The following is a 12,940-nucleotide window of genomic DNA, read 5'->3' on the forward strand; positions in this document are numbered from 1 at the left end:
TGTTAAGGAAAGAAGAAAGTGATTTTGTCCTAAAGGTCTTTTTTTTTTTTTTTTTGAAGTATAGTTGACTTACAATGTTGTGTTACTTCCTGGTGTACAGCAAAGTGATTCAGTTTTATATATATATATATATATATATAGTTATATAGTTATATATTCGGGTGTATATATACATATATGCATTCTTTTTCAGATTCTTTTGTGTAGTAATTAATGATCTTAAGGGGACAAAGAATGCAGAAACAAATGCCTGTTATCAGGCAAGAGAAGTAACAATAGCAAAGATAGTGTATCAGTTGTAAATTCAACCAGTTCTTTTCAATGGAAATGATTAGCCTAAAGCCTCAACCACCAGATTAACAGGAATTTAAGAGAGGATATGTTGACCTTTTCTGACCCTCATGACTTCAATCCACTAAATCTTGGACTCTGTCCACAGCCCAAGCCCCTTCATCAATACGCATGTACCCTTAGCATAAAACTTACGCAATTTTGCTGTTGGGAAGACACTGCTTTGGGAGAGATCCCCCGTGTTCTCCTTTCTTGCTGCAAGTAATAGGTCCTTCTCCTGATCTTTGGCTTGGTTGTGTCTTTTGGCTCGACTCCCACCAAGAGGGGAACACAGTTTTTCAGGTAACAAATTCATGGGAGAGGAAAGAAAAAAAAAAAAAGGATTTAGCAAGGGCATAACTTAGAGGGTAAGGATAGAGCACTTTGTATAAAAGAACTGGTGGTAAACGTGTATCCCATAGTGGTTCTGGCCACATTCAGCGCATAACCTGGTCCTTAACATTCCTCCTGGAAAATCTACCAGTCATTCCAGATGGTCATACCTGGGCAGAGAAGTCACACTGGGGAACTTGTCTCCCAATATGCCCATTCTGCTTTATTTTGAAAGTTAGGGATGGAAAGCATGAGTAGAATGGAGCTCATTTGGAATAGGAGGAAGGAATTGGAGGTGTCCAATTGAAGGGTGACCTCAGGCCGGACTATGTTGTGGAGAGATATCGAGGCGAGCTCCAGGGATCCAAAACAAAAGCACACCCCAGGGATCTAAAATGAACACTTTCCTGAATGAGTTAACCTATTCCCTATGTTGAAAAATGAGAACCAAAACTCAATCAGGCATCTTAAATGTTTTTAGATTTATTTTATGTGCATATTCAAACACAGAAGTCTTATCTTTCATAAATATCTTTCATAAACATTTCAGTATTTATTCATATGCATTTTTTCCATGCTCTTTGGTCATTCAGTATTCATAACAAACTTTATAGTCATCTGAGGGACGTTGGCTGTGTAGTCAATCTTTTGTTTTTACCTATAAAATGGCTAATAAAGGATTTTCATCCTGCAGTCACAGTGACTTTTGAAAAATATGGAGGTACATTGATCTGTAATCCTAAATGATCCTAAAATAACATAAGAAAATTTGTCTTAAGTTTTTCCAGATACATTCTGCCCTAAACTTGTTTTTATTCTCCTGAGTGTCAAACCAAACTTTGTTTCTGAAATGCTGCAGTTAGGACCCACTGAAGTAAATGAGGAGGTGGGACTTTCTATTCACTGCCAAGACAAGGCCGTGGAATTGGAAGTGTGAGGTCACAGGGCAACAGCATGACTCGGTGTGATAGCAGCAAATTCCGGAGACTATTAGTCTCATGTACAACTTGAGGAAGGATATTTAATTTCTATTTTGGACTGTCATTCTATTTATGACCCTTTCTTCCTTGTAGGTCCCTATATACACTCTATTCCTGTCTCAGATACTCTCAGAGCTGGACAGCAGACTGGAGAATGTTTCTCATTGACTAGAGGGACAGATAACTAAAGAAGGAGGAGATATCATCCTGCCTAAGGTACTCTTGGAGGCTTGAAATAGCAAATCAGTTACTTCCAGCCTACTCAACAGGCCCTAGTCAGACCCCGAAATGCCACAGATTTTTTTTCCTCCAGCATTGCTATGCCCATTTATGCCTTTTGACACCGTAGTTCTCAGTGCCTTGCCCCAATGCACTCAACAACTCAGTTTCCTTTTTGGAAAAAAACAACTTATCTAATAGAATTACAGAAAGCAGCAAACACTGAAAAATGAAAGTAAAATGTTTTGCTGTATAAAATGCTGTATCCAGAATTTGAACCGCTTTAATTGAATCTGAGTAAATCTACACCCACTATTGTGGATGATACATGCTTATTCTAAGGTCTCTCAAAAGTTAATTTCAGAAAGAATCATAGCTTAATAAATGATCTATTACCAATACTATATTTATCATATGTAATAATTAACTTTTAGTCATATACTCAATAATATTTTGAATTACAAAATATTGTTACTTATCTTGAACTTTTTCTAATCTTGCTCGACTTTTTTTTGTTTTTATAAATAATTATTCCTTCAAACTCCAGGTAACAGTATTCCTGAGAATACATCTTGTGACAATCTTATGCACATACATATAGATATTTTATCAATTACACATAAACATTTAACACATTACATTCAACACGTTTAAGGGCACCTTAAATGGAACAGATGTACACATCTGCAAAATCTCCATAGTCCCAGTATGAAAACATTCCCACTCTATAAGGCCCTGTTTGTCAGAGTGGAGGCTTTTTTGCAAGGTACAACATTACTTAGCTTATTGAAAAAGTTTCCAGTAGACTTCCATAACACTAGAGTGAAGGAATCAGGGTAAAAGGCAGACAGGCCAGCATAGTCATGTTCAAAACATCCCAATACTTTTTAAATATATATATAAAGGTATATAGGATTCTGGTCAGATATTTAACAATCTTCTTTGACCCTTTTACTTTTTAAATATTTGATACGATTATACATAGAGAATTTGAGTCAAGAATCAAGAAACTGCAACAAAACACGCACATACATAGAGACTCATATAGCACAGACACTTGTAATTACCAAACATAAGGCCTCCAACACTAAGGGAGCAGCATAATTTTTAACAGGCGAAATATATCAGCTTAGAAAGAATCATAAAACCACTTATATATGTATATTTCTGCATTTGAGAATTCAGCATTAAGTGTAAATGTCCTGAAAATATTGTAAAACATAGATGAGGCCATTTACCACCTCTGCTTTCTGAAGTTTTAGATTTGAGATTTTTAGTTTTGTACTTTAACTCACAGATATCTTTCATTCTATTAGTGAATGAGACCAAAACCCCAAATTATATTTGAAAGTATATATCACATTAAAAACAATGCCTGTTTAATAAGCAATTCTAAGAGAAAAATAAGTTTCCTTTGTGATTTGGGTGGGTTTAGTAGGTCTCCTTTATATATACATATACCATATTATAGCCAATGTAGTCAAAGTTTAAGCGTACAGAATGGGTTCCAAATTCATTGCAGTGTAATCACAGTCTAAACTTTAGCTTGAGGACTAGAAAACACACACACCCCCTCACCACCATACCAATTTACATATATATATATATATATATATATATATGAGTTTTTATACACTTAGAAGTTATGTAACAGTTTTGTAATGTAAACTGTTAAAGTTTTGAAATTTAATCTTGAACTACATGATGCCAAGCCCTGCTATAGGATCAATAACACACTAGATATAGCCTCACAAGCCAAGTTTTATACTTTTCTTCAGGTAACTGAACTTCAAGTTAAAGTAAAATATACAAGCTCTGTCTATAGAGAACCATAAACTTAATATCTAAAGGATATGAATATTGTTAACATTGAGAAAGAGTTATTTCATTGAACCAATTCTAACAACATTAACCTTAATATAATATCTGAAAATATGCCATCAAGGGCAGGCACAGGACACTGTAAGGGAAAGTAATCACATTTCCCAAAATCTCCCAATCTTGGCATTGATGTAGTCAGGACTAGACGTAGGAATACCATCTCTTTCTAGCTATTATATTTACATTTAATTTTTATTATAGTATAGGCTATTTAGGTTCTTCTTAGTTCAGAATTATGTCTGATAATTTCTAGAGTATTCTCTAATGTGTTATGAAATGGAATGATCTTATGGCATTAGCATTTTGATTTACAATATGCAATGAAAATGACAGTTAAAAAATAAATATTGAAAAATCCACAGCTCTAAAAATAGTATTTTTTCTTCTTCTAAATGGCTGTATTGTTGATCAAAAAAAAAAAAAAAATGGCTGCAGGCTTATTTGCTATCAAGTTTCCCCAAACTAATATTTTCCTTATTGATTACTTTTATATAAATTGCTACTTGTACAGCCACCTGATTTAATGATTTTGAAATTAGAAAAATAAACATTTGCATGAGATGTAGAATGTAACCTCAAAAAATTGCTTTCTCTTTTTAGAACACATTATTTGTTAATATTCCTAGGTAAGCAGCTCTGTAACAGTATACATTTTCAACTGCTCAAGGCTTCTTGAATCATAAACAATGTGCAGTGAAATGGCTTTTTCCCTTTATTCTTCCCTAGATTTTATGGTCTTCACACAACCAAACCATCTTAGCCATTGACTTTTAAAAGATGTTTATGAAACAATATGCACATCGACAGCAAAATCCACTGGGATTTGTGCTACCCATTGAGTGTAAAGTGCTATGTTTTCATCTTTTCCAAGCACGTTTTCAACTTTTAGCAAAGTGATCCCTTCCACATCTTGTCTACACCTACAACTCTTAAAAGGTACAGAATTAAACATGAGACTCATCTAGGTCTACCTCAGTCTCCCCTAGCTCAGTGGGAGTAAAAGGGAACTGACTGGACAGGAGGGGGTTCTCCATGCCATTTTCCTCACTGATGTGAAGGACAGTGTCTCCATGCTGTAGGAGGATGGATGTCTCAAGGCCTGTGAAGTCATCAGGGTCTGAGAGTTGAGTAGAGAGGGGGCTATGTGCTGTAGCACCTTGTATTTCTGTGTCCTCCTCCTTTTCTCCTTCTTCAGCTGGGAGGCTTTCACCCTGTGACCAAAAGGATCATAACATCATGGAAAGGTAGGACGTGTACTAGGGAAAAGGATCAAAGAATGTTTGTTGTACAGCTGTAACTGGACAAGGAATCCCAAGGGTGGACCCAGTCTTAGCCTTTGGTATATGCGAGACCTCAGATAGGCCCTTCCAACTTTCTAAGCCTCAGTTTTCTAACCTGTTGCATGAGCATAATATTTTGCCCCACTTATCCTGTAGACTGTGAGGATAAAAATGAGACAATGGTATTACAATGCTTTTTTTTTTTACATCTTCATTGGAGTAAAATTGCTTTACAATGGTGTGTTAGTTTCTGCTTTTTAACCATTAAAGACTTTACAAACGTATATAGTATATTGCCCCTTAGCTTTCTTTAAACACCACATGAGAAGAAGGTGGGACCTATGGGAATTTAATGATAAAAATCAAAAGCAGGGAAAAAGGGACTTCTCTGGTGGCGCAGTGGTTAAGAATCCGCCTGCCAATGCAGGGAACATGGGTTCGAGCCCTGGTCCAGAAAGATCCCACATGCCGCAGAGCAACTAAACCCGTGTGCCACAACTACTGAGCCTGCTCTCTAGAGCCTATGAGCCACAACTACTGAGCCTGTGTGCCACAATTACTGAAGCCCATGCACGCCTAGAGCCCATGCTCCACAACAAGAGAAGCCACCGCAATGAGAAACCCGCACACTGCAATGAAGAGTAGCCCCCGCTCACCGCAACTAGAGAAAGCCCGCACAGCAACAAAAGACCCAACACAACCAAAAATAAATAAGATAAATAAATTTTTAAAAAAAGCAGGGAAAAAAATCAAAACAACAAGAAAATATCAAACAACGACGAAAAGGATCAAAACAACGACGAAAAAGATCAAAACAAAAGTTCCTCTCACAGGATTCAGAAGGTTCTATATTTAAAGGTTTCATCTAAATTGGTAACTTTATTTATATATATTTTTTGAATTGAACTGTCAATCATGTATTATATACTGGATTTCAATGGTTATTTTAACTATGAAATATTTCTTCTTAGGGTTTTCATAACAAAGAGTATGAAGATTTCTCTTATGCCTTCTTAAGTAGATGTATTCTTGGCCATATACTTCACAGTTTTTTTTTTTTTTCATGATGACAGGACCAGTGTCTGTCTAACAAAACATTACAGACCCAGACTTAAGTTATATGGATTACATCTGCATATCCCAATGGTTCCCAGACAGAAGTATGCAAGGAGCAAGACTTGCCTGTTTCTCCAGTGCCCTCACCTGCTTGGGAGACAGGCTGTGAAGGTCAGCAACAACAATGGCGGGGGAAGACGTGAGCACTGGTTTGTCCATTCCGTCTGGTTTCCTGGATGGGGCTGGGCCGCAGCCCTGTGGCTGGCCTGTGGCAGGAAGCATGTCTGTTGGGGCACCGGCTGGCTCTGCCTGAGCCTCAATGAAGGTCACAGATCGTTTCTGATCCGCTGTAGGTCAGAAGTAGAGCAGTAAATAGAATAGGAGGAAAGTAGGTTGGCAGTGCTTAATAATTAGTTTTAACAAGTGTCTCCTGACTTGACTTTTCTTGGTAAAGACATTGCTGGTTTATCAGTAAATGAGAGCAGATTAGACTATTATGTATATGTATTGATTTCACCTTCTAACAAAGACTAGGACTGGGGTATAAAAATCATTATTGCATAAAATAGCCTTTTCAGGGACTTCCCTGGTGGCGCAGCGGTCAAGAATCCGCCTGCCAACGTAGGGGACGTGGGTTCGAGCCCTGGTCCGGGAAGATCCCACATGCCGTGGAGCAACTAAGCCCACGCGCCACAACTACTGAGCCCACGTGCCACAACTACTGAAGCCCACACGCCTAGGGCCCGTGCTCCGCAACAAGAGAAGCCACTGCAATGAGAAGCCCGCTCACCGCAAGGAAGAGTAGCCCCCGCTCGCCGCAACTAGAGAAAGCCTGTGTGCCGCAACGAAGACCCAATACAGCCAAAAATAAATAGTATAAATTAAAAAATGAATTTATTAAAAAAATTTCTTTAATAGCCTTTTCACATAAATAGTTTTTACATAAAAACAAAATTGGCACAGATCATTAAGTGAACTTGGTCATTGCTATAACAGCTGCCAAAAAGATTTAAAAGTCCCTATTATTCATCATTTCTTTGTCTTCAGTAAGACATATGACAAACCCAGTTCCTGGCTTGGGTAAATGAAACACAACCTTCTATCAACAAATTTCATAGCATTTGTGGTTTACCTTGGACTGTTCCATTTCCTAGGTGCACGAGGGGAGGGATGGAATTGGGAAAGGTGAGCGAAAAAAAGGCGCTCAAGTTTCCTGGGAAATTTCGTCCCTTTTCCTAGTGGCTCCCCAAAGGTGTGCTTATCTGCATGAGCTCAGTCTCTGCAGGCCTTCCTGGCTGTGTGGCAGGGCAACGTGTCAATGTGTAGCCAGAAGGGACACAGGAGGCCTCACCAGATGGCTTCGTTTTAGGTTGAATGCTCCTGCGGGTGGTTGACAGCCGAGCCCCGTGGCGGTTTCTGGGTTCAGTCTGAGTCTTCTGACGTGATAGTAGAGGACGTCTTAGCTAAAGAGAACAGGCAGAAGAAAACTAGCAAGAAGGGTCTAACTGCCTGGGAGGAAAGACTGAGCTCAGAGGATTCTGACTATGGTTTGTTCCCTTCTTGGTGGGTCTCTGTGGAGTCTTATGGTTGTTCCTTAACATTCATAGCCAATAAAATAAACTTCCTTCTGCATATTTAAATACAAGTACGTATTTGATTCTGGCATCCCCTTAGCCACTTCTATCTTACGATTATTACTCCTTTATATATCCTAAGAACATTAACAGAATTTGAAATAGTCACAGTGAGAATATCAGTGAATTTAAGGATACAAAACTAACAACGATTGCTTACCAATCAGCCTTTGCTCATCTAAAAGCTGTAGCTGACCATATGCTAACTCTCAAGGGGAGGTTGATGAAAAACACCCCAGGTACTGGGAAAATGTCTGGTCTCCACATCAGTGCTGGGACGCTCCCATCAAAGAAACAGCACAAAGCCTCATTTGGGTTTTTATTTAGACAGTAACGTAAAGGAACCCCACCTAGGGAAATTTATAAAGATGATCTTTCCTTCGATTTCAGTTTTAAATTGAATTATTAATCTTAAAACGAGGCAGAAAGGATGGCTGTCTCTGCCTCTCTACAGAAACAGGCCTTAAATCAACCTTCTAACGAATCTTCCATTGTCAGTAGTTTGGCTGGCACAGGTTTCTGGATAGGGAGCAAATAAAAATATAGGCCCACTTATTTTACCAAGTGATCAGCTTTGCTAATAAGAAGATTCGGAGCTAAAAAGAGAAGAAGCCCCAAACTCTCCGCTTGCCCAAGCACTTACCATGCTTTAAAGTTGTTCTGTACTGCTCATTTCAGGTGGGGAGAAGGTAACATATAATCTTAATATACATGGGCATTAAAAACCGAGTAGACCTTGCATTTCGCAGGATGACTCTCCTGCCCTTCCAGGGTCTGCTTACCTGCCTCAGGCCCCTCTTCCTCCCCAGCGGCTGCTGAGTGTGGAGGTTCTGCTGGCCAGGTTCACTCTGCACACTTGCCACCCTGTTGAGAGCATCAGCAGTGTTAGTGTGCCCTGGAGCAAGCACCCAAGACCATTGTCTGGTGGGTGTTAGTCAAAATCACTTACAGGTTACGAGTCACTTCAAAGATACCGTTATCTTTGAAGGAAGGTTGGGAAAGAATCCCCGGGATGGGAGTTTTCAAAGGTTTAGGAGGGAAGACGAGGCCTTGTAGCCCCAAGCTGCCAAAATTGAGATTCTGTTTTCAATCACTGAGGCCGGATCTATCATTCAGCAAAACATCACACCCCTGGTTTGGAAGCCACCAAAAGGCTTAAGATGTTGTACGCTAATCTCAATTTTTTGTTCAAGGGTAAGGAGAAAGGTGGTGACGAACAAACATGTACAACTCTATCACGTGGATGGGAACACCTTTTAAAATTTTTCAATTTAAATGAAAATAAGATGAACGAATATCAAACACATCAGACACAGAATCCATTTGGGTGAAGGGTCACATTCAACACATGTTTGCAGCCTGAAGTCTCTCTGACTGAGTAAACGAACAGTCGCATAGATAGACAATTAAATGTCTTGTAAAAATGATTTTAGATTTAAAAGGCTGGCAAAGTAATTAAGCTGTCATTACAACTTAGAAGTTTAATATCGAGCAGCTGCACCCAAACATAATACACAATTTATAAAAGCAACAACCTGCTCCCCCCAAATTTACTGTGTGTGTGTCTTTTATATATGCAAAAATGACTGCTGGCAGTGGTTCCTATTTTAGTGTTGGGTGAAGCTGAAAACACTGTCATGGACGCATGATCATTTTTCATTCTGCATGCATGTATAATAGGAATGTATAATGGGAGTGGAGGTGAAAAAAAAGAAATGTATCGTGCCCCAGAGAACACTGTAATCCTGTAGATGATGCCAATGTGATTATTTGGTTAATGGGTAATTAATTTCTGCTTTGCCTTTGCAAAAGGAGAGTCATCTGCAAATAGTTTTGACAGTAAAATATTCCACAGAGGAATGCAGCGTCAGCAACTGTCCATGAGAAGGAGAGACTGTATGCATTCAGTGCTATTTTAAAAAAATGAGCTACCTAAATACCGTCTCCGTGCAGGTGGCAGGATGGACAATCAGACGTTTCCCCTGTTTTATTAACAACTAGTTAATCATCACATGGTTGACACAGTCACGTGTCATTTTTTAAAAGTCTTACTCATATTTCCACTAGAAGAGAATCAATGATTCCCAAATGGAGTTTATCATAGTTCTTCTGAAATAAGCATGTAATTATATTGTAATTAGACCATTTGGGATACACAATACAAAATTCCATAAAGAGTTTTAAAAACAGACGTTTTTTTTAAACTTTCTTGTTCTCCTGAATATCAAGTTCAAAAGATCAATGTACATTATTTTTATACATATATGGCCTTGTACCATAGATGATCTTTCTATGAAGATGGAAAATTACCCCAAAGGAACAGTGCAATAAATTCTGAGAAGCAATCCAGACTAAGTTGCTGGCATGTTTGAAATGACATCTCCTGATTAATTATACATTTTAACGTGTCTTAAATTGGAAAGAGTATTCAATTACCATAGGCACAAAAGTAGAAACAAGTTTCTCCCAAATACCAAGCAAAGCTTTCACTGGAATGGATTCTTCATTGACATCTAAATGTTACCTCAGTTCCCTTGGCCGTAAAGGGAGGTTAATACTTACCACCTACCTCCCATTAAGGTAGAGAAAAGAAGTTAGTTGATGTAAAATGATTTGAATATGAAAAGTGATGTAATGTAGTATGCTTCCTTGTTTTACACTTGTAATGAATTTATTGCTTCTAGACCACTAGAAGGAAGTAGGTAATAAAATGTCTTAAAAATATCTGGGCAGAGAAAATGAAATAGAGGCAGTCCGCTTGTCTCATTTTATTCAGTAATCTGAGATCGTGAGGAAAAAAATGGTGCAAGAAAAGAAATACACGTTGCTCAGGGAGTGTTAAATGTCAAAACAAGGGTAATTTTATCATGATTATTCCAAGGGAGGATCAAAAGCATCAAAATTTTCTCTATGGATAGAGAGGCTTATATCTAAGAAATGGATCAAGTTTATAGCTTTAGTAATTAGCTGTTCTATGTAAATGATATAGTATTTCATCAATGGAATGCACATATAAATGATTAAATTATAGGATGTGTCCTTGGAAATACAGCTCAGTTAATATATACATATATATATTCTCCCTGAGAATGTGATGCTAACATGTTTACATTTGGAACATCAAAGTCTGGCTTAACTGCATGAAGAGGATATGTTAATAATAAACAGACAGAGAAATTAATAACTGAAGTTACTTATGCAGAAGAAGTAAGTTCTGGTCTATATCAAATTAGAGTTGCATATAAAAAGTGGTCTCAATTTACTTTCTCCCCATGTCATGTAGTATTTCCGTCACATGTAGGATTTGTGATGTGTGGACCATCAGGTGTGCAATGTAACATCAACCAGAAGACCATGGTGTTTGCCTGAAGCATCTCTCTGGGGAAAACTGATTCCCTAAAAATTTTAATCTTGGGAATTTGAGAATGGCTGATTTCCACTGTTTTGCCAAATAAAAAGGCAAAACCATAAGTATAAAAGCAAATAAAACTTTCTAAATGGAAGTTAAAATCATCCTTTGTATTTTTGAGTCACTAAACAACATTACTATGGCAAACGATCTGGATTTTAGAGAAGTAAATATACTTGGGTCTTGGCAGAACTGATGTGACTCAACCTTCTGCAAAAACCAAAAACACCTTCCTCAAAATGCAAGGAAGTAATTTACAAGCTAGGGAAATTTAGACAATGTTAGAAGACAATTGTGGCACAAATGACCTCTTTTCTTTCAGCATGAAGACTTGGATTGGAGTGCATAAACACGCATGTCTCTCCTAATGGAATATATAACTAGTGGTATTTCTTAAAAGACAGGGGAACAAAGGGCCATTCAGTAATACAACAAAAATTTATATCACTCATCTCAAAGTACAAAAAAGTGTATTTCAATCTAAAAATAGATTTCATAAATAAAAATTTTAAGTAGAAGTACTGGGTGAGACTAGTATAGAGAAAATGAATTTGTATTTTCATTGCTTTTATCTGTACTTTTAGTTTCAATTTTAATATGGTTAGAGAAATCTGTAGGGGGAGTACAAAGCACACAGCGTAGCCATTTTCCCTGAGTGCTTGCCTTGTGATGGAATGCATAAAGCCAGCACTGAAGGAGCCATAAAGCATTTATAGAGGACAGAGACATAAACAGTGGACAAAATCCTCCTCTTCCCTTTCCCAGTAAAAGATTATTGTTTAAAATTTACGTAGCCTCCACAACATCCAAGAAAATATATATATATTATTTTTAATTTTTTTTGCGGTACGTGGGCCTCTCACTGTTGTGGCCTCTCCCATTGCGGAGCACAGGCTCCAGACACGCAGGCTCAGCGGCCATGGCTCACGGGCCCAGCCGCTCCGCGGCATGTGGGATCTTCCCGGACCGGGGCACGAACCCATGTCCCCTGCATCGGCAGGTGGACTCTCAACCACTGCGCCACCAGGGAAGCCCTAGGAAGATATATTTTAAATGCCACAGAATTTAGAGATTAGAGACTAGAATCAGATAAAAAGGGGGAATAATCTGGATCTCAGTTATCCTATAAGAACTGATTTAGCATTGGCAAAGTACACTTCTCTGGGTATCACAACACACATTTTCTTAGCTATGAATTCTCAGCTACATACAAAGTTTGTTTTCATCTTTTCTTTGTAATTTGGGAGTACTTGCCAAGTTTGCATACTTTGAAAATGTTTTCATCTTTTCTTTGTAATTTGGGAGTACTTGCCAAGTTTGCATACTTTGAAAATGTGGATGATCATGAGATGGATAGGTTATTTTTATTTTGTTTCACCCAGACTGTATATCTTGTTCAAACTTGAGCCACATTCTTATTTTCCACTGCAATTAAAATTACCCTTACAGAACCAAATAGCGTTGTAATCCTTTTTTTTAAGCTATATTTGGTTGTCAGTTCCTGCCTTTCAAAATGTTCTAACGTGTCCAAACCAAATTTAACTCTCAAGTATAAACTTCTAGGCCTAAGTGCTTGAATAACTTTTTGTATGTCTATATTCTTCTGGAGAGAAAATATGGTCCATGGTGTGTGTACTTGTGGGTGGGTACAGGGAGGGAAGAACTACAATGAAGTTTCTGTACTTCCAAGAGCAGCACTCTTAAAGAAGAGAATTCTTCCACGAAATATTATTGCAGTTTATTCATTTCCAAAAGACAAAATTTTTTTCTCAGCATAGTGATTCTAACAGGCTTATACTTCTTGCCATGAATGTTTAT

At 37.9% G+C, this 12,940-nt stretch overlaps 1 protein-coding gene across 3 annotated transcripts in view; it reads right to left on the minus strand.

Moving 5' to 3' along the window:
- Positions 1 to 4,687: 4,687 nt before the first annotated feature.
- Positions 4,688 to 12,940, minus strand: part of UNC80 (unc-80 homolog, NALCN channel complex subunit) — a 238,509-nt gene continuing 230,256 nt past the window's right edge. For all 3 annotated transcript variants that reach the window (XM_060151311.1, XM_060151309.1, XM_060151310.1), the window contains 4 exons: positions 8,496 to 8,577; positions 7,431 to 7,542; positions 6,227 to 6,426; positions 4,688 to 4,954 (listed from right to left, as the gene is read on the minus strand). In XM_060151311.1, the coding sequence (XP_060007294.1) occupies positions 4,688 to 4,954; positions 6,227 to 6,426; positions 7,431 to 7,542; positions 8,496 to 8,577 (661 nt within the window). The remainder of the gene's footprint in view (positions 4,955 to 6,226; positions 6,427 to 7,430; positions 7,543 to 8,495; positions 8,578 to 12,940) is intronic.

This window comes from Lagenorhynchus albirostris, chromosome 6 (genome assembly GCF_949774975.1).
Source record: "Lagenorhynchus albirostris chromosome 6, mLagAlb1.1, whole genome shotgun sequence".
NCBI lineage: Eukaryota > Metazoa > Chordata > Mammalia > Artiodactyla > Delphinidae > Lagenorhynchus > Lagenorhynchus albirostris.